Source organism: Cygnus atratus, chromosome 1 (assembly GCF_013377495.2).
Source record: "Cygnus atratus isolate AKBS03 ecotype Queensland, Australia chromosome 1, CAtr_DNAZoo_HiC_assembly, whole genome shotgun sequence".
NCBI lineage: Eukaryota > Metazoa > Chordata > Aves > Anseriformes > Anatidae > Cygnus > Cygnus atratus.
In genome coordinates, this window is record NC_066362.1 from 98,743,778 (window position 1) to 98,767,463 (window position 23,686).

Consider the following 23,686-nt stretch of genomic DNA (forward strand, 5'->3'; position numbering starts at 1 on the left):
AGAAATACACATCTCCTTGGATGTCTACATTAAGCAGATGTGCTTAATGTAAAGCTTTCTAGCTTGACACACTTTCATTCCAACACCCACCTATTTAAAAATGTTCTAAGGTTTAGTTGTCACAGTCATAAATGATGTGGTAAACTTGAAATAAAAGACATCAGTAAGACTGGACAGACCTTAATCTTAGGCTCTGGATGCAATTTAGCAGAAATAACATCACAAAACCCATCAATAGGTACACGCTTTTTGGCTTTTTTGTTTCTTTTCAAATAGGAACACTCAGGAAATGTTAGTGCCAAAGCACCAGATCATTTGTTACAGAATCACAAAAGTTTCATGGGCACAATGCACATAAGGGAAAGAATGCTACATTAGCAGGCCAAAGAGCAAGAAATATCCTTCAGAGAATATCTGAGGATTTTAAAAATTGTATCTGACAAGGAAAAGAAAGGGTTTTTCAAAATGCTGATGAGAAACCACAGACAGACCCAGAAGTGCCCTCATAGTGACCAGGGTACTAACCTGGGAGGTAAGGATCTGTTTGATTCAAAGATTTTAAATTAGACTCAGGTCTATTTAACCTCAGGTAGCTGCCTGAACCAGTGGAACTGGTGGATATTTGGGATACAAAATCATCTTAAATCCTATAATGAATTCACAAATTTTCCCCTGGTTGATTTTTTGACAAAACAGATTATTTCCAAAGGAATATTCCTCTTTTCTTTTAAAAGATTAACATCTTACTACAGAATACACTTAGATAAGAACTCCCAAGTCTCCTCTCTTTTCTACTGATCATTCAGTTTATGGTAGTATAGCTACCCTTACCGTCTGTCTTTGCCCTCAAGTGGAGGAGCTCTCTTTACCTGTCAGATTTTGCTTCTGTAATTCATCATGGAGCTGGTTCATGACATTGAAGATGAGCACAGATTCTATTGCTGCTCTGTACCGCCCTGAATGATCTCTACTGGCACTAAGCCCCAGGCTTTGCACTCCCTGGCCAGTGCCTACCCCTTCCAGTAGAGGTAGCTCATTGGGTAGAAATGTAGTCACCATGCTGTGAAGTGTACGTTCCTTAGAGCCAGAATCAAGCAGCCAACATGCAACCTTAAAAAGAGAGACCTCCATGAGACCTTTTTTCCATTTTAATCATAACACAATATTAATATTTGACTGGGGGTTAACGCAAGGTTTTACTGCAGATGATTTTTCTTGATTTGTCTGTCAGACTGTAGGAATCTGTGGAAAAGTTACATGATTTCAGCTAAAACCTTTAAGATGGCATAAGTCAACGAAAAGTTTCATTTTAACTGAAAGTTAATTCTGCACATTTGAAGATCTTACCCTTTGTCAACCTAACACATCTAAAAATGCTGTCCTGCATTTTTTTACTTATTAAATCCTAACATAAAAGGGATTCAATGCGACAATCATGATCAAAACGTGTTTACTCTGAAAACTGACTTTGTAAAAATCAAGACTTGCTGTTGATCTAGAATATGAGTCAAGCTGAGCTTTCCTATTTTCTGCATATCAGCACTAGTAGCGAGAATAGTGCATGGCAAATTTTATTCTCAGTAAGCCTCCTACCTCCCACTGTCTTCAAAGCAATTTCACTCATAGCTATATTTCAATTTGTTGTGTCAAAATAGGATGAAGCACAGGTTTCTACATTGTCTCTGCCACACAAGCAGAAGGTAAACACATATACAGGTAGGGGTATGTGGGGGATGTGGAGGTGTGAATGTGTATGTATGTATATATTCACTGCATCACTAAATTTAACAAATACGAGTATGACTTCTTTTCATACATGGAACAGTATGGGGAAAGGTGCTACTTTTATTGCTCTTCGTTTTCATCCTAGAACTAGATTTCAGTATGAAAAGCTAAGTTTGTCCTAGTGTTGAACAGCTTTGCTACTTACCTGCAGACCTCAATATTGCCATCATGGTATTCAGCCTACATGTGATGTAAGCTGTAAAAATCAAAAACAGAAATTTCTATGCATAGAGCTTTTTCTATCAAAGACAAGAAGGTCCTTTTACCTCTTCCTAGAGTTTCATTCGAATAACAGATGGTACCCATACCTTTTGAAATTACATGTAAATTTTGTTTTGTTTTGAGGAAATAATAGTAGCAAAGTGGTCCACACAAATTGCAGGTAAATCCTTTAGTGACAAAGTCTTCTGCTCTCAGATTCAATAATCTGCCCAGAAGCACTTCCGCCGTTTCAGTCGGTAGCTTCTTATAAGCAACAAGCCAAGAGTTCATGCCCATCCAGGGATTTATACTCATCCTCCCCACTTAAGTACTCAGGCATGAAAGAATAATGAGTTAACATGTCACTGAATCTGCCCTGTTTCTCTTGCAGGCACCATGAACACACACAGTACAAGAAGTCTCCTCTAAATACTGTTCTAGATTTTCCACTGGAAGAAAATTTCCCTAAACCCCCTGGCAGAGGTGCATATTTAAATGTAAATTACAGAAGACAAGTACCAGAAGGTAACTCCTGTCTTTGTATTTGTGTGTTTAAACTAGTAGTTTTACCCAAGATAAATTACTTAATCCTGCCAACCTTTGGGTCCTCAAAACTTCCTTCCAAGGAGATACCACAAGCCATCACCAGGGTCTTGTAGTGCTGAATGAAGTTATACACGACAAGTGAGCGCTCCTGCTTCTTCTGCAGGTAGAGCTGCAGATGCTGCAATCTCTCTGTTACAGATAGGTTTTTGTCCAAAGGCGGTGGTGCCAAACTCAGACTGATTTCTAAGGCAGAAAATTCAAGCAAAATCAACTTTATACCCACTGTATAAGAAAAGCTAGAGAAAATCTTGAATATGATCAACTAAAACAACAGTAGGACAGTGAACAAATAACGATAAATCTATACCTCTTTTGTATACTTTATCACACCAGAAATGGCTCCCAAGAAACAGTGTGTTGTGTCTATACTACTAAAAAAGGAAGGCCAGGAATCAAAACGTAGCCATTAGCGCAGACTGGGTTATATTCAGCATTGTAGCCTGAGATTTGTTCTAGAGAATGGAATTTGGAAGAGGTTGTAAGAGAAAAGCAAGTAAGCTAGAGGGAACACGGGAGTAAGCTAACATGTAAGCAGTACACATCAGCAACAGTTCAGCACCTGAGCCAATTACCTGGCCTTATTATGTAGCAGCACAGATATATCCATAGCAACTTCTTCAAGCCTGCTGAATGCTAAAAAGTGCTGATCCATAATATGGCTAAAGCACTCCATCACAAAACTGAGCTGGGTTGGGATAATCATAATACTTCCAAAAATCTATCTGTCACAAGTACTTTATTGAAATGCAGTGTCATGTAATGCAGCACAGCCTGTCTGCTCACTCACCATTCTGGTCTTGCATCTGCTGTAAAGAGATATAGTAGGCATCTTTTCCACCCCAACACACTGCCAGTCCAACTACCAAGATGTCTTCACAGCCTTGGACAGGAAATCCATCGTCTTTAACTTGCGTCCTCTGGGGAGAACTTACTAAGGAAATATTTTTAAGTTACAACTATAAAACAGCATCCATAAATGCAAGAGTATTTTATTCCTGAAAATGTAAGTACGTACAATTGAGTGTAAATTTGTTTAAAGTGAATATGTACCTTCATTTCTATCTATATGGAGAAAATATCTGTATTTCTTTTTGAAAAAAAATACAACAGCAACAGTTTATTTTATCTCTTAGCAGAAACAATCACCAATATAGCATCCCTGCAAAACTCTGGCCTTTTCTAGCAATCTCTTCAAAAGCTCAGGCAGAACTGTATTCCCTCCTATCAATCTGTAAAACATTACACATTTGTCTGTCAAAACTATATTTTGATAGCTAAGATTTTTTGTTAGTATGACCATATGATAGCAAAAAATGTAACTGCTTCATCTTGTGTTTTTAAAAGAAAAGTATGTTTATACAGCAGCAGCAGCAAACAAACTGCGGCAAATGAGTATTTCTGTGGGGGTAAGAAAAATATTGCAACAATCCAGAGACTGATCTGAATTTCATACATGGATACACTGAACCAAACTAAAATCTCGCAAACTGGAAAATATTTAACCTCACTTCAGAGGCAACCCCACAAGTAATACTGCTTGGTGGATACCCTGGTGGATATCCATACAGTTTACTGTTCAATATATTATTTATTTGAAAATATACTAAAACTTATGACATGGAAAAGTACATATGTCGAAGGGACTGCACAACACAGATCCATTTAAAATTAGATAAGAAACGTTAAGTATGTTTAGATGTTTTCACACACAGACGAGCTGCTAAGGCTTCATTACAGTCACTAAAGACCTAACAGTGCAATGCTTGACACCAGCTCTCTATCCCCTACTAACACTCAGCTCCTTTGCTTTACTGAGACTGACAATATTCAGTTAATGTCAGTGATTTTCCTCCTTTTTTTGCAAATTCTTTCCTTCTCCATCCCTGCTTTCAGCAGAAGATGCTACCCTGTTGTTCACAAAATAACATGCTAGAACACTGAACTAACCTTGTTTGAATCTGCCACCAATCGTTGATTTGGGCGACAACAGACGTTCTGTTCTTTCACATGCCACTGAGATGGAGAATCTGCTTTTCTCCTTCCATTCTGCAAGAAAAGTCTGGAAAAGTACTTTGTCACTTGCTACATCAATAATAGTGAAACTTTCAGCACTTAAGGGAATGAGTGGAAAAACATCCTGAGACAGTTGCAGTGAAAAGCCTTGGTCTATAGTGGAATCATCTTTTATCCCATCAGTCTCAATTGGGTCTACACTCTCCAAATTGAACTGGAGTGTTTTTTCCTGCTGCTCTGCATCACCTTTGCTGTTCTGCTGTGGCTCAATCAGTTGCCCTTCCTTCACGCAGGCAACTTGTCTCTTCCTTGTAGATTTCACAGAGAGAGATACAGAACTTTGGGGAAAAAGTTCTTTGGGGGGTGTTGGAGGAATAAACCCATTACTGTTATCTGGTGGAGGATAGGATGTTCTGTTGCTTCCCTTGAGCTTAAGTGTTACACAGTCTGATTTCTGAACATCCAAGTCTTCTGTTTTGTTTTCTTTAATTCTGTAATGGTCTTTTAAATCCTGGCAATTGGGCAAAAGCTCTGCCTGACGATGATCAAATTCTAAAACTGCATCTGGCTCTTGATTAGCAATAGAATCAACCAATTTCCCTTTCAAACAGAAGCTTTGCAGATTTACTGAAACTTGTTCAATGCCTGAAGGGCTAGGCCATTTGTCTAATACATCCTGCAGTCCTGGGCTCAGTTCAAATGAGCGGTCAGTACATGCCACTGGATGGGTTTTCTCTTCCAAAGTTTGCTGGCTGCTCTGGAGCTTTTCACCTTGATCCACTACTAAAATCTTTGGATTGGGGTCATTGTTACAAATCACTGGGTTTCTTAATCGGGACTGACCGTGAAATGAAGAAGGAATATCTCCCAGAAAAGATGGGGAGTTTTCATGATCCAACACTTCAGCAATGAGATCAGAGAAGGCTAGAGAGGCATCATTACATTGTGCTGGATCCTCATGCTCTTTCTGGTTGTCACTGACATCAGATTTATTCTGAACAGGCCTTACATTCTGCAAAAGACCATCTGCAGGAAGCAAAGCTCCCTGCCTTCCCTCAGGTTCCTTTCTGTCAGCTTCCACAGCTTGCATAGCTGAAAGATCGCTGACATTACTGAAGCTATCATCAAACAGCAAACTATCACTCATATTCAGGCTCGTTTCAGTGACAGGATGGCATTCTACTTGTTCTTGCTCCCTACCAAGAGGGGAGGTTGCTTTATTAGGACCTTTAGAAGCACTTTCCTCTTTCACTGAATTTTGGGTCTGGTAATCTTGTAGGAAACTGTGTAGCTGGGAGTCAGTCACTGAGAAATCACTTTGTTTAAGGAAAGGTGCAAATTCTGTTTCTTTTCCTATAGGCTGCGCATTTAAGTCTCCCGACTCCAAAACTTTGTTACTGCAGTGCTGATCTGTGCTTTTTATAATATTATTTGTTGTGATAAGACTTGATAAGCCCAGTTTCCTTACTGTTGCAGCTAGCCTTTCACCAGTAGCATTTTCAGTCTGCAAAGTCCTTAGTTTCCTGGAGGTTTCCTGCTGTGGTACTGCTGCCAACTCTGAACCCTTTATTCCCTGCTGTCCTGTGATTCCAGCTGCTGCCTCCTGTTTTATTATGCTCTCAGTCTGAGTATCCAACTGTAAGCTGTCTTCAAAGTCTCTACAGTCACAAAAAGGAGCAGAGGACGAACCATTTTGAACACCATCTGCATCACAAACAGCTCTGGAATTTACTAAAGAGTCTTTCAGAAAATCCTTAGAATGACTGTTGCCTTTCTGTAGTACTCCAGCTTGTAACAATATTCCATTGGGTTTTTCACTTCCATTTTTGTCACCACTCTGGATCTGAATATGGCAGGATTTATCATCACCAGGACAAAAATGTGCAGGCTTCTGTTTCCTGCTGCCATTATGGACACATCCATTTCCAGAGCAGCTAGCACACACATTACAATGATCTGTGTCTAAAGCAGAGTGCTGCTTAGCAGTCGTTGCCTCAGCACAGCTCACGTCTGTTTGTATTTTATTGACTTTATTCTGCCTATCATCAATATATTTGTTTCTCTGTATTCTAGCAGTAGCAGGTATTACTGGACTTTCTACAGTATCATGCATCTCCGTGTTGACATGTGGAGTATCCTGTAATATAACAGTTGCCTGAAAACATGCTCTTCCCTTAGGCACACCTTCATTAGAGGTGGAATGCTCTGTAAACAACTCCTCCATTTTATCTTTCCTCCCACCATTAATTTTCCCCATCTGTACAGAATTTGAGACTTTATGAGCTACAGACCTTTTTTCTAAAAATTCCTTATTATTTTGGTCTGAAAAAAAATTATCTTTAGAAATACCAGGGTGGAAGGTAAAAGGCTTTTCTTTATCTATGTCAAGCATACTTGAATCTTCAAGTAGTGAGCTCTGCAGTTTTGAAACAGTATTTTTGTTCCTAGTCCGGTTTAAATGTGTGTCCATACTTCTTATCAATCTAGAGGCTGAAGATATTTTTCTCAATGTTGGTGTCCTTCTTTGCTCAGTAGGGAGTTCTGGAATTGCTCTCCTGGAATCTACCTCATTTTTGACCTGAGAAATTCCTCCCCCATCTTCATTATCTCTCCTCATATTGGGACGTTTTCTAGCACTGTGAACAGTGTCATCATTCCTTTCCTCTGCTTGAGCTTGTTTCTTACATGGGACTTGGTTCTCAAATCTGGAGTTTGCTGTACTACCGCTTAGTCGCCTCTTGCATCCCTTTTTAATATTTGATACATTTCCAACCTGAGAACCAAGGCTATTATGATGTTGATCTCTGCACACTTTTTTGTTTAACACCCTAGAAGATTCAGAAGACCGCTCTCCATTTGATCTACGTGGTCTGTCTTCCAGCTCTGACTCACTGCTAATCATAGACAATGAATCAGACTCAAGAAAAGACTCTGGGTTCCACTGCACTCCCATCAGTGCCAAATCCTGCTGGAGAAGTCCCCTGGCTTCCTCCACAATGAGGAAAGCTGCTTCACTTTCAGTTAAACCCCTCATTCCAGCCATCCAGATGCTGCGCACAGTCCGACGCTCCTCTGCTGATTCTTCATCTTCATCCACAGCCCTACGACCACTGTGGGAAAGGTAACAGACAGATTTGAAAATTAATGCAGAAAACAGCAAACAGCCCAAGGAATTGGCCCTGTTCTGCTCCGCTCCTATTTCAGATAGCATCACAGCTTCGCAGAAGCACTATGTCCAAAATGTACCATGCTTAATAGGAAATAACAGTTTCAGTTTTCCACATTCAAATTGATATCAGTGAAAGAAAGATATTACTGACTTTTTCTACACTGCATACCTTAGAAGCATTCCAAGTTTCTGTAACCAAATATGTGCCCCAGATAAGTCCCAAATCCCTACTAAGGCAAGATCCAGGACTGAATCTACGCATTTCCATGCAAAGAAAGGTAACCTCGGGAGCACAAACCAGACAGGTGCCATGACACAGTCCAATAGGTATATGATAAAGTTTGTCATTGAACTAACATGAAAATTGCAAGAGAATCTGAAATGGTATACAGTAATAAACCATGAACTCATTTGTTCATATGGTGGAGCACGAAAGTGTTAACCTTTTTGAGGCAGCAAAAATCTCCAAAAAGCATTAACAATTCAGGAACAAGAAGAAAATTTAGGTCTCACAAAGTCATTCTGCAAATACAACATGCTTCTATTAATTTCAAAGTAATCATGTAATTACTGTGATCAGTCACAGAGACCTGCAAGTTATTTTTAAGTAACATTTGGCAACAAGTCCCAAAAGGTTGCCATATTTAATTACAGGTTTCACCCTGAAATCCTTCACCTTATAAACAAACTTCTTGATTTCTGGACTTTCCCATTTCTCACCTTTTGAATGGTACTGAATTCTTCAAAGCAGTTGCCACATCACCAGGACTGGCTTTAGCAAGATCAGCCACTGTGACAAAGCCAGCGTTGTACAGCACCCTAGCACGCTGTGCATTCAGCAGAGAGACTCGTACCAGGTCACAAAGCTCCCTGTGAACCCCAAAAGTGAGGCGGCTCTGGAACTGAGAGAGCAACAGCTCCATGTTGTGCCAGCCCAGTCGATTACAGAAAATTGTTACCATTCCTGAAACACAAAAGTTACATAAGTCTTAACTCTACCTCCAATGCTACTAAGCTGGATCCATTCCCCTCTCTGTCCCAGATGAGTAGACTTTCCCTTCACATTTGTCACCTTCCCAGTACTCGCAGTAATGGCCACCATTTCCTAACCCATGTTTAGTACAATCCTGACTAGGGACTGCTCTTGCAGAAGTCAACGTAATCTAGAATTAAATAGTTTATAAGTGAGGTAGAAACTCTGAACAACACTGCTTTTCCAAAGACTCTAACCTTGCAAAGGTGAAGCACGTGCATATCCTCTAGCAGAATTCCTGTGAACCTAACACAATGAAAAGAAGATAGCAAAAGCAATGACAAGAGGGACTAAGAGAAGCCACTGCACTGACGTCCCTAAGAGCAGAACTTGGCCTGCAGAACTTCGGTTACTGAGAGTACCACAGGAGGTAGCAAAGCCTACGGCAAAGATTACAACTGCAGTCCCCAAAACATGGGAGGGAAAAAGAGCAGGGAAAAGACCATTTCTTACTCATGTATTGCATCTATAAGAGTATGAAAATAACTGAAAGACACAGCATCCCTCACTGCCATATTTTTATAGTGATTATAGAATACAGTTTTTATCATATCTCTTAACTATATGTCAACAGTTCATTTTACTTTTCAAATTTACTTTTCAAATTACTTTTGTTCCTGAACTTATCTACCTGATTGCTGAAAATGATTAACACTGGGAATAGAGAATTGTGAAACCGCTATAACAAGAAGTTATTTATACTACCAGAATTAATTTAAACTACTCCGCATCAGTTGGCGTGACCTTTTCATTCTGGGGCTTTGACTCATGCTGCAACCCACACATATGGTTTCTCAAGTTGAGCTAAAACTGTCTTAAAAATTGAAGATCTATTTACGGAGTAATGTAAGACTTGACTTAGGCAACAGAAAAAATAGTATCTCGATCACATAGTGGGCTGCTACCTATACTCCTACACAGCCCTTACAAGGAAGCTATGATAAAGGTGACAGCTCTCTGACCTCTCATTACCTGGTGATAAACGACCTGGAAATGATTCACCCTTTTGAAAACTGTAAAATTATGCTTTCTGACCAATTACTTTGCAAGCAGGAAAAAGGCACGCTGTCTAAGAGACCCTGGACTTTACCCATATTGAAAGATACCCTTTCCTAACACGGCAAAGCTTCAGAATGGACTTGTACTTAATTTCTGTACTTAGTATTGAACAAACTACATTCCTGCACAGTACACAGATGGTTTCCACAGACATCAGCATGCTACGGCACTGCTTGATTCCACCCAGCTGGCCCCATTCCCACAGCATGCTCTGTGGTTCCATCTCAAAGCAGGGGCAACCACAGATTAAGTTATAAAGTTGGAAGTGGTTTTACAAGACTGATTGTTTTTACACACTGTGGCTATCTTATCCCCTGTCTGGAAGGAAAGAAAATAGACTAACCTAAGATTCTTGTGGATTTTTTGCCCACATAACTTACCTGCATAGGTGGCAGCAGACTGCTGCAAGGACTGAAGCTGGCCACGACTGCAACCATATTTCTTGGTCATATCTTTTAAAGGAACCTCACTGATTAAATCCAGAAGGGCAAGACTAGTGAAAAATCTAGAGAAAAAAAAAAAAAGTATACACTGAAATATAATCATCATCCAGGGCACGTTAGAGTACAGTCAAAATTCTCTGTGATAGCACAGGACAGAATGCTGCTATAGCATAGCACAGAAAAGAAACATGGAAGATGGTTTCCAAATAACATCAGCACAAACATCTTGTGATAACAGTGTTACTCTGGAGTAGACTGGGCCCAGGTTCTCTCTAAGTGTATCTATCAGTTCACACATCAAGAAAACCAGTTCCTGAAAAAAGCCTATCCACCCCTCGTATTACAGGCTTTGGTCTTTGCTCATTCACATCCATTTGTGGCTACCTTTTGTGGATTGACATTTGTCTGTGCTGTTTCTCTGTCTTAGCTATGATTTTGCCTTTTACAGAGCGGGCCAGAAAGCCTTCTTCAATCCCCACCAGCTCAGCCACACGTTTCATTGAAGCAGGCAGCTTCTCCCATAAGCAGAAAAACTGGTACCAATCAATTGTGGTCCACTCCTCATACACTGGGGTAACCTAAAGAAAATGAGATGACTTAAAAAACTATTTCAGAGAAACAAACAGAGCAGAGCTCTGGCTAAACAAAAATGCAGTCTAGAGAATGTGGTTAGAGCATCCCACGCACAACTAGAGGCACTGAGTCATAACCATGTACCCTGAAGAAAGTAAAAGCTCTTCTAACCCAGTTTTTTTTAATATTTGTACTGATGAGATGTGACATGACTCATATGGATACACTAATGATGAAACAATTCAGAAACTTTGTCAGATTCTTCCCTAAATCCAAGCCCTATAAGATATTTTAAGCTGTATTTTTACTCTCCTTTAACAAAATAAAACTTCATTCTCTTTTTAACAAAATTGACAGATTACCTATCAGCCTCTTAGAGCCACTAGCAAGTACACTAACCACTGCCATGACATTTGATAAAGCAGGAGGGGAAATAAGGTTTGCCAGAACTTACTGAAGTTTTCATTTACCTTGAGTACAGTTAAGTCTCAACATTTTTTCTTACACTAACAAAAAAGCCATTCAAAGCATTCACACACTTTCAGACAAAAAAAAAACATTTCTGTTATCATTCAGTCAGCACAGTCAGTTTCAGTATGAAGAGACAAAATGTCTTCATATCTGTATCGACATACTGCAAGATTAATTATTTTGAAATAACTAACAGTTGTTGGGGAGCATTTAATAGAACACAGAATACCAGACGCCTACACAGTTGTAAATTGTCCATTCCTCTTCATCTGCTGAGAAAAACAAGAGTTATTAAGGTAGGGATTGCGTTTTGTTGGTGGTTGCTTTGTTTTGTTTTTTTCTTTAAAGAAAACCCTTTTCCTAGTCTAAGAAATATTTCTTCTTTTTAATCAACTTTCCTAAAACACAAGGTCTTGGAATTCATATCTGTACAAGTAAAAGATTCACGCCTAATAATTATAAAGCATTATAGGAGATAATTCATAAGAAACACAGAGAACAACTCTTTAAAAAAAAAAATTATTTGGCCTCAAAAATTAACAGACTGCAATTAAGTGTTTTAGGCTAGGTTAATGGAAGAGAATCTCAAGAACTTGAGTGAATTTGAATTAAAATAACATTAGACAGGCTGCTGTAATTAAAAAGTACAAGGTTAAAAAAAATACATTGCCAGCACTGACTGTACCACAGAGCATGAACAAAATTCATGATTTTTTTTTTGTGTTTTAGAGACAGAAACAGGAAAAAACTCACTAGTGCATGACACAAAATAGTCCACTTTGCCTCATAGGAACAGAACAAAATATTATGTGGTCCTCTAGAACACAGATAAAAGTACACATGGAAAACTAGTTGATTAAAAAAAAAAGTTTCAGTCAATAACTAAGCTAATGAACACAGCAAGCAGAAACAGGCATCCTCAATGTCCTGTATCTCCCAACCCCTAGCCCAACAACTTCTGCAATGCCAAGCTTTTTTTTTTTCCACCAGGTAAGATGCTCAAATTTTGCCATTGATTTAACAGCCTGGTCAAGAAAATACACTTTATACTTAAGGAGAGTAAAGATAACTGTCAAGTTTGGGATTATGTTTGAATGATAGGCCATGCAGCTGTGAATCCTTGGATATTCACTGCTACTCCATCTTGTTTCCTCACTAATCTTGACAGACCTGTGGCAACCTCTCCAAAAGTCTTAAATAGTATTGCTTAGTTTTCAAGTGCATGTACACATTACTCTTAACAAACTTCTGGACACTTTCCCTTCAAAAGATTTAGCACACTCCTTCCCTTAGCCCTGGCAGGATCACCAGGCAAGTAAACTAAATCAGAGACGAATGAACCCATAAAAGGCCCACCTATAGGAAAAAAAGTAAGCGTGGTTCTCTTAGGCTTTTTGTAGGCAAAATAGATGCTGAAACCCCCAAAGTTTTTTGAGCCGCCAGAGGTAATCTGAGATGCATCCTGCTGATCCCAAACACAAATCAAATGCAATTAGCTTTGTTCACTTCAGAAGTCTCAGAAAAATTACCATTATTCTAGAAACATAACTCACAAATTTCTGAAATCTTCTGAAGTCAGGAGTGACAAAAATGGGCTTAGATGAACATGGAGCACCTGCCTACACAACAGACCCTACGGGAACAGATTCGATTTGAAGAACATTCAATTTCAAAACTTTTCTTCATTTAGGATTACCTAGGCAAGCCATGAAAAAATACATCCATGGAGCTCTCAAGAATCCTGCACTGTATTTTAAATCCTTTTTCATTGTATGCAGTACAAGATATGAAATGCAGAACCAGGGACCTACCAAATAGACGATATGCAGGTCGTTCTCCAGAACAAAGCTTTTCATAGCTCGCTGCAGGTCAGCAAAAATTTCCATGGCTTCAGTTGGTGAAAGAGAAGAGGAAAGAGTAGCTGAGCCAAGATGTGTGGGATGATAAACGTTTGCTGTTAAAAAATAAATAAATAAATAACACATACAGAGAAATTTAAGTGCAAGTTTCTATCTCACTTTCAGGTTGCAATGCATTTTATAGATTCTACTGACTTTTCCCAACTGCTTTTTCAAAAAGAAATGGAGTATCTCCCCACTCTGAAGACAGGAAAAAGGAAACAATAAAATAAAGATCTTGCATAGAGTCTAAGCTAGCCTTTTTCAGAGGCCAGATCACAAGTCTGGATCCCTGTAACTACTCACACTAGCACTTATGATAGCTATTTTAACAAAAAACACTGAAAACTCATCTACAATCCCACCACCAAGGAGTTATTGAACATACCTTCCTTGAGAGTGTCAAATATATCATTTTCTTTAAAAAAGATATACAATTATTCTGTAACAGGAGTTCTTTCTATTACTATAAGAGTCACATCATTAGTCATCTTAAGAAAATAGCCCAAAAGAGGAAAAAGTGCAGCCTAATACAACAGGTTCTAGAAGAGCCTTGCACCCTCTCAGAATATGTCAGTTCTTCTTCATAAAGACAAAAATTATAGTGTGCATACATCCTGTAGTAAAAGTTCACCTTCTTTAAAGATATCTTGGGAATTTGTAGGTAAGGATACATCGGTCTTAGAGGTAACGTGCAGAGGCCTTCCAAGAACACTTGCATACAAAAATGATTAAGAAGGTATAAAGACACCCTCTTGAAAGCTATAACTTCTTGATACATGATTTTTAATAAAAGAAACGCACAGAAGTTCTCATTATAAATTTACATTCAATATCTACCCAGCTGCAGAAGATTTACTGATTCAAAACAGCTAACTGCAGTCACTGGTAAGAAACAGAATGGGGAACAGCAACATTACCTTTCTCATCATTGCCAGAGTCCAGAACCTGAATGAATTCGTTCTCCAGCAGCCATGCTACACAAGCCTCAATAGGTCCAGTCTGTGCTTTGTCTTGCTGTTTCTCATTTCTCCACTTGCTACTGCTCAAGCTGGATGCAAGAAGAGTGCAAGACGCATAGGTCTGCACATCACTTGGGGTGTTGGCCACTCCTCCCACTATGATCTGTTGAAGAAAGTGACTTGTTCATCTTGCCAGGGAAACAGCAAGATGGAACATCAGATCTGAGAAACAGAGATTGGTGCATTACCTACCCAAGTTTTAAAGAACCAGTGTGAGAGAGGAAAATGAGGCAAAACAACTGCCAACCTTTAAGAACTTCTCTTGGAAAAAAAGTTGGACACCTTATAAAGAAGTTGAACGGCTAAGCTATGGTGAAAGATTAAAGCTCTTAAAAAACTCAAACTCATATAAACTTTTATCCTAGCATTTTGAAAGTGAACATAAACACAGTAGCAATTTAGAACTAAGACTAGATGTAGGTATTTTGCTTAGCCAACCCTACTTTTAAAACTTTAGAACCCAAACTGCAACTTTCTGAAGAAAACAAGGTAACCAAAAGAGGAGGAGTTCTCCCAAGACCCTTCAGTATAGTGAAGTTGTCTCTTAATAAATCTGAATGCTACATCCTATGATTGTTTTCCTGATTTAGAGTGATTTTTCCTTTGGATCTTTTTTTCCACATAACTGCTTTTCCCTTGTGAGTCACTTACATGTGTGCGTGTCTTCCCTGAGACAGCAGTTTAACTAAAAACTCTGTTTCATGGTTTCAATAGATTTTTTTCATGTAATAAAGCACCCCCAACCAGAAGGGAAGCCATTTTTAGATAGTTCTTACGTAAAAAAGTGCATTTAGAAATTCCATTGGTCTGGTAAGAATTCTAAACTTACGGAATCACAACCAAGTTCTAAGTATCACTGCAGTTTCACAAAAAAAAAAAAAAAAAGTAGGAACAGAACAGCAAAAAGAACTCTATTTAAAATGTCTAAGTTCAGCTCAAGCCCAAAAACAACTTTGGGAAAGGAGATGAGCTCACCTACGTAAACCTTTTTGTTCCTTTTTACTTCTGTGCAAACTCTACAGAGGAAGGAAGGGTAAAGGGAGCAAATGGAGTATCATGTCTGTTTGTTTACCAAAAACATATTTGCAAAATTTCAATCATTTCTCTGCAAAAGAGGTAGATAACTTGGGGGGTGAAATAAAGAACTCTTTAAGGTTCTACAAATGTCATTATGGCCTAATTCAGTCTACAAAGCTTCAGGAATCGGTAATGTACAAGCACCTCCCAGTAAAGACTGTCAGATAACATGTGAAGGTTAAGAATTACACACTTCTGCCTGCAGTTTGAGTATATATAAATGAAAAAGCAAGCCTTAATAACTCATTGGAGTATGTTTATGTCAAGACCTCTCTGGCAAGCAGGGACTGCCATATGCAAAACAAAATGCTAATATTGCAGCAAGCTGGCAGACCCAAGTAACTTTCTTCTGAAGCTGCTTGTGTTGACAAGAGAGGGGGAAAAAAAATCCACATAAAACGTTTGATGGTGTCACAAAAGAAATCATCCTAACACTGCAAGCACTGTTCTACATCCTCTCTGTGTCCTGTACCTCAAGTATTGCTCGCTTCATGCTTGAAGTAACACCTTCTCCTTCTCTTCTAAGCAAACAACTGCAAACAGGCTTGAGAGATCCCTGAAGTAGAGCAATTCCTTTTGATCTTTCTGAGGGCTTGCAAACTAAAATGCTCTCACCTATATGGGGAAAAAGAAAAGAAAAAAAACACATTAATGACCTCCATATTGCATCTAAGCACCGTAATAGCTACTTACAGTTCATTGAGGACATATTATTGGAATGGAATACTTAAGTTACTATTGAAAAAGCTGAATAAAAAAAAAAAGATAAAAACTATTGCAATCTTGAACAGCATATAGCCATTGCTATTTAAGGACTCACTGATGCATAATACTTAAGAATTAAAAGCTCAGAGCAGTACAAACTTCAAAGTTGCATTAGGCAGGTCAGGGTCTTCCCAAATCAACTTTTACCATCTCCAGGGATGAGGACTCCATAGATTCTCTGGGCACCTACTTTGCTGTTGAACCACTCTCTCTTCTTGTTCTGGAACTGACTGGAACAATGACACACAGTGGCATCTATTTTCCTTTTGCATTATATTATTAAACTGAAAAGATGCTCAAAATTTGGAAGAAAACATACAAGCTGCACAGCACTTTGGCAGTTTGTGTTAATACAACCAGCTTCCATTCCCAAAATAATAACATAGATACCAAAGTAATTCAAAAATTCAGTGAAGTTATTAATCTAAGTAACTACACATTCTTTGAACTTTCATAAATGCATACATGTTTGTATATATATGTATATACATACATGCACATGTAAAATCTTAGGTATTCTGAATGGTTTCCTCTGAAAGTACATCTGAATATACCTTACCTAACAATGTCTGATATAGAACTTTAAAGTTAATCCTGAAATAATGTGGGAGACAAAAAAAGGTGAGCTGTGAAACAAAAATAAAAATAATGAGTTAACGTATTTATGAGATAATAGTACAAACCACAGGGGGAAAATGCAGTGGTCACAAAGGAAGTCTTTTTTCAACAAAGCTATTAAAGAGAAACTAGGTCCCTGAGAGACATAGCTAGTGAGAAGCTTTGCCAATTGGTATAGAATAAATAAATTTCAGTCAAGATGAGCTTTTCTTTGACTAACAAAGAGAGCATTAGATTTGGATCAGCTGGACAGTAAACTTGGTTTATGATAACTGCTTAAGATTTAAGTGCACGTAGCCTGGACACCAAAGTCATTTTGGTAGTCGTTATCTTAGTAACATCCTAGGAATGTTAAATTAGGGTAATACGGTAGCCATCAAAGGATGAAAGACATGCTCAGAGGAAGTCTCTTTGGGATTTGTTTATCCTGCCGTGTGAAACTTTTGACATCTGTTGAGCCTGTGCTTTTGCCAGAGTATAGAAGATATAACAAACCACCCACAAGCATTGTTTTGTGAAATGATGGCAATGATGAACCTTAACTCATTTCTTTCTGATGTGACCTACAATTCCCTGTCACAACTTTGACCCCTCAGCATGATAAATGTAACAGAAGATGGGTGTCCACTCGGCCCTACGTTATCTGACAGCCATTTAAGATTTGGGTGGAACCCTTCCCCAAGATGCCACTGAGAACTTAAAGCCAATAACTCCAACTTAGCAAACAGCTGAGAGAGAAAGAGAGAGAGAGGAAACAATAAAAAGAAACTAAACTGTTCTAATATTCCTTATTGAACACTGCAGATGAGAGGAGAAGTCTAGATTAGGATCAGATTAAACAAACACCAGAAGACTCTGGCTACCTAGATGAAAAACTCCATTAAACCAAAAAGGCCCTACTATGTTTTATCTATCTTTACCATCTCATTTTGCATTTCTGTAGCTAACTCATTCAACATATGTATGTATCTCTACCTGTAAATGGAAAAGAACAGAATCTGTAGCCTAGCTTCTAGCTTTTGTTCACCAATATTGAACAGCTTTACCTATTTCACCTTGGGAACAGGGTAGTTTTGATGAATGCAAAAAGAATCCAATTTCATTTTCTAAAATAATGTTTTTAAATTTCCATCCAATCAGAAAAAAAAAAAATCAAAACCTGAGATGATCCAACACTGCAATGCTTGGAAAACAATATCAACCAGAAAAAAAAAAAAAAAAAGAAACCTTCAACCCAGCATCAATTAACTTCTGATTAGCTTCTGTCTGTCAGCTGGATTTCATATCTACATATGGCATATTTTCCAGCTGAAGTTGCTGTCCTCCAGTCTCCCTATTCTGTGAAAGAGTAGCAGCTGGTAATGTAGCTTTATGTTCTCATCCAAAACACTACACAGAGTGGGAAAAAATGGTACATTCATGAAGCTCATCAGCATAAAATCAACTGCTTACTGTGCAAAACAGACAGTCACATCAGAACTGTCAAAAAGGGTACTAATTATTGTGACTTGAAGGGGAAAAAAAGAAGAAACTTCAAGGAATTATTTTACGCTCAAATGACAAAGTCTGAAAAATTTCAAAGTACAGCATGCAGCTGTCCTTTTCTTTAACATATAGGGATAGCTCATAGAGATATAGGTCACAAAACGCTGGGTTGCTATGCTACTCTAGCAAAAATAGAAAGTTAAGTATAAGAACACTCTGCTTACATAGGGTTCCAGCAAGCACCAATCAAACCATCAGCAGGACAAATCTCACTTCCTGCATCTATTGAACTTCATATTTTCCATTGTGTTTACATTTGCAGAACACAATTTTTCCAAATGGCATCAAGAAAGATAAATTTCCATCACAAATTAAAATAACAGGCAGGATCGTTCTATTGAACATAATTCGTGCCACTGTATGTATGAAGACACCGTGTTATCTATGATCAACTCTCTGCATTTCCTTGTCTCTCTGTAGCATTCAAGATCCATAAAAATCACTGTTAAGTTTAGTGGAAGTTTAATAAACCCAAATTAGAACTTCAGGCAACAAAAAGGAATTTGTCAAATTATGGTTGTAGACTTTCAACGCATTTCTTAAATTTTAGGCCTGTCCATTGGGAGTTTACTGTAAATTTTCTCACTGAAACTGTAAATGCTTTAGTGAACTGACCATGTATCACAGAATTAAGGCAACTGAACAGAGCCTTAGAAGATAACAAGAATTCAAAAAAGAAAATAACCCATTCCTGAAGTAACTGACATGTAAATACCAAAGTCAGTCTCATGCAGTGAAAAGAATCCTCTGGGAATTACAATTTTTACTCCATTAATACCAAACAAATTCCTCTTGATTAACTTAATCATACTGAATACCAAAGGAATTCATCATGATTAGTCACTAATTGCAAAGCATTGCCCTGGATTTAATCAGGTTAACACCATTCTTAGGGAATGTTAATAAAGCCTCTGCTTACCCTCTGTGTCTACTCCTTTCCTGCCAGCCCTTCCAGCCATCTGCTTGTAAGTGAGGATGTCCAGCAGTTTGCCACCAAACATGGGAGTTCGTATAATTACTCGGCGTGCAGGCAAATTCACTCCAGAAGAGAGAGTGGATGTTGCTGCTAGAACTCTAATCAAGCCCTGGCGAAAGGCTCCTTCAATTATGTCCCGTTCATCAAAAGTGAGACCTGAAGAAAGATAACTTTTAGCAAACCCAGTAATGGTGAAATTGCATTTAAGAGCTAATAATATTACTGTCAAGCAAGAAGAACAAACAAATTCAATGAACATTTACCATTCCGAGTTAGGAACTAGACTTGCAACACTACCTCAGTTAACTTCTTTCAATGCATAATTGCATCAAAATTTCTATGAAGTTTTCATTATTTAATTGATAGTAATGGATATAAATTAGTTTTTCTAAGGTATTTGTACACATTGTAGCAAGATGAACTACCTACTACATATTTACATGCACTGCAAGTAAATAAATAAGTTCAATGAAAAGAAGAAAGCTTGATGTAACACACAGTAAGGAACTAGGATTTAGTCATTTGCTGTCCTGACCCTGGAACCCTTCATCATTATTTCCATTCTATGTTACAGGACTAATATGCATCTTTCTACACTCCTTGGGGACTTCAGTCCAAGTCTACTCTTGAGAGAAAAAAAAAAAAACACACTGTAAGCATTTGGAGTTATGCCCCTTACATATTCAATGCTATAGGTACTGTTGTGTCTTCCACAGTTGGTCCTTTCTCTAAGTGAATCAACAGGTTACATGCACAATTAACTACCTAAGTAAAAAATAAAAAGATCTAGCCAGAAGCGCTAGCGGCACATTCTCCTTTTATTTTCATTTTCATTGTTAGATTTCTTCTATTTACTCATCTGTTTCAGTATTAAGTTCAAGAAAATTGCTCTGAAATACCGTAGCAGCTTTAGGGAGGACTTGAAAATGCCTGAGCTGCAAATCAGTTAATTTTTCAGGTATTCCAGATAAATTTTTATCATGTATCTAAAAAGTTGTTGTTATCTAACACACAGAGAGAAGATTTATCATAACAATTAGTGAATTAAATCTTTGTCCACAGTAAAAGAATTTCAAGTTTACCTCTAACTGAGAAATAATTGAAGTATCTTATTTAGGTAATAAGCTACGTGAGACTTCAAAAAGAAACTGGTAAATTGCTGATAACTACAGCACTAAGAACCCAAATGACTTGACCATTACAGAATTCAAGTCCAAGATATTCAGGAATACCTGCATGATGAAATGCCACTCCCCATGGCAAAGTACGTTGGAGCACAGAATCCAGCCCTGACAGAGAGCGCTTTAGCTGATCCAGGACCTCATCTATTCCTTCTCTGTCCACAATAACTGGGGAAAGGGATGAGTTTCTTGCACAACCTTGAGAGAGAAAATATCTTTATAGTTTCTACTAAAATTAATTTGCATTAAAGGCACTGCACATACTACAGACTTTTATTAACTACTTTTCTCTTACTCTCAGCTTGTCGCAAACTGTAGAATTCCCTGGCAATGATGTCTGCCAGCTTCTCACACCAATTCTTGGATGGACAGAAAAGCAGAACTGAATGGCCATCACAAACAGTCTCATAACACAGGCTCACAATGTGGTCTTCATCTCCCTGAAGTGAGACAAAATATTTTCAGTGCAATCTCACACTGCACAGGGTCTGTAAATGCTGCCACTGTTCAGTGTCATAGTAGGAATTTTCTGTTAAAAATTGGAGAGAGGAACAAGTAAAGAAGATGGAGCACTGTCATCTTGGTTTCTGTCTTGCTTTTGGAAGTCTAGGTGCTAGTACGACCTATTGTTGAGGACCACCTTAGACCTAACCACAAATAAATCTAAGGTTTTATGTCTTGCTTTTTTAATCTGTTTCTGATTGAAGGCTACACAGTGCACAGAAAGTCACACTGCAACCACCATGCCATGGCTAACAGCAGTGAGAAAGAACAATGTGCACATTACAGAGGGATGCACTGTATGCTGTCATCTGTGAGCAGAGTCTGGTTTTCATATCACACAATTTAAAGGTACCTTGCTTACTCCCTTGTGGACTCCTACAGCCAATGGAAAGAAACAAGTTCCTGCAGACAAGACCAAAAACTATTGCTTTAAACTTCAGAAGAGCTCTGAGGAAAAACATTCCTCTACAGTAACTAAGAAGGAAGACTTAACTTGGCTGGCTAAACTAAAAGCATGAGGTGCAGTAGTCTGAGCATCCCCAATAAGGTGCACCCAGAAAGCACTGCTGACTAAAGACTGAGGCTAAATATATGGATGTGCATGCAAAGCCCTACTGTTTACAGCCTTTTTGGTTACAAGATCCTAAGAGAGTTCCTGCAACAATCTTGCTTGGCTAAGCCAGCCAGATTCTCTTCCAGCAAGAAGGCCAAAGGAAGAAAGAGAAAAAAAGGTAAGAGTAAGGTAAGAAATAAAAAGCAATGAAATAAAAAGCAGTGAAATACAAATGAAAACAGGGGACCAAAGGCAAGAACTGTACATATATAATCAGAAGTTCCGTAAGGATTCACCCAAATTCAGCAGACGTGGTGAGCTATCAAGTTCTGTTCTGTGCCTCAAAGTGGGCCATGAAAGAGTAGTGTGAAGGTCCAGTGACAGATTTCAAGCTCAAGAGGATTGCCTGATCTTATAAAAGAAGTTAAATTCCTTAAAGTGTTGAGTCATAAGCCTAGTTTAATTCTTTCTCTCAGTTTAGTACCTATCCAAAGCAACTGCCTCAAAACATATCTGGAGAAGGAAATACAACATCACCTTCTCAATATGGCTACATAAATGTAAGCTTCTAGATATTCTTGTCACAAACATTTCATTTTTTTCCAGGATCCTTTTTCTTTGCTGTGCCCCCATGCTACTGATGTTTGTGTACATGAGAGCTGGGTACTTTCAAAATATTGCTGCCATTTAGCCCATATTATCCGACTACTAGACTAGTATTTACACAGAGCAGTTTGGAGGACTGGGAAGAGAATTCACACCTCAAAGACTCCACAGAATAGGAATCTACAAGCAGGAAATGCACATTTTTTCATTTCTATCCATTTGGTTCTTCCAAATCATTATAGTCATTACCCTTAACTTTTTTTATCCTTGTCCAGTGCACAGAAGTCCTAAATACTGAAAATAGATTCAGAAAATAGATTCTGGATAGACATCTGCCTTCTAATCAATGACAAAAATAAATCATTTAGGAGTTTAACATAAGCAGGTTCAATACCATATTTTAATGAAAATACATTTCCCCAACTATTAATGCAAATTCCTTGGGCTAACTAGGGAATGCTTACCTTCATCTATGAAAGTGACATAAATTCCAGGACACAAGGTAGAGTGGTGGGTAAGGGGGATAATCAAGCTCTCTTTATCCGTCAAGCACTCAGAGACAAGACAGCTGCAAAGTTACCTTGTCTTCAAGTCAGATTCAAGAAACTTAAAGAACTTCATGACTGTATGTGTTTTTGTGTTGTTTTTTAAAAAAAAATGGTAAAAGACAAAAAAAGTAATTAATTTTGTCCTTAGTTTCAGCAACAATCCATGAAATAAACAATGAAGTTGAGAATGTCACCTATTCAAAAAAATTAAAAACATACCAACAACTGTCTTTTTAACTTTAGCTGTAGAAAAGGTCTTATCCCAAAGGCACTGCTTAGAGTTTTGTTACCTTCAGTTGAAGTTTGGGCTGGAATTCTCGCACCAGATTCATGGAAGAGTCATAAATGTTGTTGCCAATTTTCACCCACTCCATGAGGGGCACAGGGCGAAAATCTGTACAGTACAACTCTGCATCTAACCATGAGGCTAGGACTCCCAAGTTAGGGAGGGTAGCACTCATGCCTACTATCTGTACCCCTCCAAAACCAGGGCTGGTTGTCTTTGTCTGCCTGGAAGTGGTTAAAAGAAAATTAAAGTTAGTAACAAGTGAGGCTACTCTTGTGCAAAACAGCATTCAGAGAAAATGAACCCAATCTATTTCCTTCATGAGTCTAAAGTACAAAGCTATGTTTTTAAGCTTCATGAAAAAGAAACAAGTAATACTCTACTCTTAGCAAACACAATGAAAAGCTATGCATTCATTACAAGATAATTCAACTTTTTGTCATTTTGAATCTAAATCTTAAGCTTCTTTAAGCAACAACAGCTAGAAACTGACTGCATATTTGGAGAAACTGAAAATAAACAAACAAATTAACTATTTCCTTGCCATTAATAAGAGCATGGAAATAAAAGAATGGCTCAGTCTCTGCTGCAGTCTGTCTACACTAAATGCCTTAATTAAGATACCCATTTGTCTCAATTTTAGGATAAATAATAATAAACTAAGGTCTTCCTGGAGTTGGGAACCAAAGCACTTAGTTCAGTAAAGAAGAAAGCAGCTTCAGTTCTCAAAGTGCTGAACAACTGCTTCCATTCA

At 38.2% G+C, this 23,686-nt stretch overlaps 1 protein-coding gene across 1 annotated transcript in view; it reads right to left on the bottom strand.

The window, feature by feature from the left end:
• The window catches only part of POLQ (DNA polymerase theta), a 54,126-nt gene that overhangs the window by 18,105 nt on the left and 12,335 nt on the right, over window positions 1-23,686 (bottom strand). The window contains exons 6-19 of the mRNA XM_050708352.1: window positions 22,937-23,156; window positions 20,731-20,875; window positions 20,487-20,633; window positions 19,198-19,410; window positions 15,823-15,965; window positions 14,172-14,376; window positions 13,165-13,307; window positions 10,694-10,887; window positions 10,247-10,371; window positions 8,495-8,738; window positions 4,536-7,715; window positions 3,380-3,519; window positions 2,585-2,775; window positions 870-1,110 (exon numbers count right to left, since the gene is read on the bottom strand). Of these exons, the coding sequence (XP_050564309.1) occupies window positions 870-1,110; window positions 2,585-2,775; window positions 3,380-3,519; window positions 4,536-7,715; window positions 8,495-8,738; window positions 10,247-10,371; window positions 10,694-10,887; window positions 13,165-13,307; window positions 14,172-14,376; window positions 15,823-15,965; window positions 19,198-19,410; window positions 20,487-20,633; window positions 20,731-20,875; window positions 22,937-23,156 (5,531 nt within the window). The remainder of the gene's footprint in view (window positions 1-869; window positions 1,111-2,584; window positions 2,776-3,379; window positions 3,520-4,535; window positions 7,716-8,494; window positions 8,739-10,246; window positions 10,372-10,693; window positions 10,888-13,164; window positions 13,308-14,171; window positions 14,377-15,822; window positions 15,966-19,197; window positions 19,411-20,486; window positions 20,634-20,730; window positions 20,876-22,936; window positions 23,157-23,686) is intronic.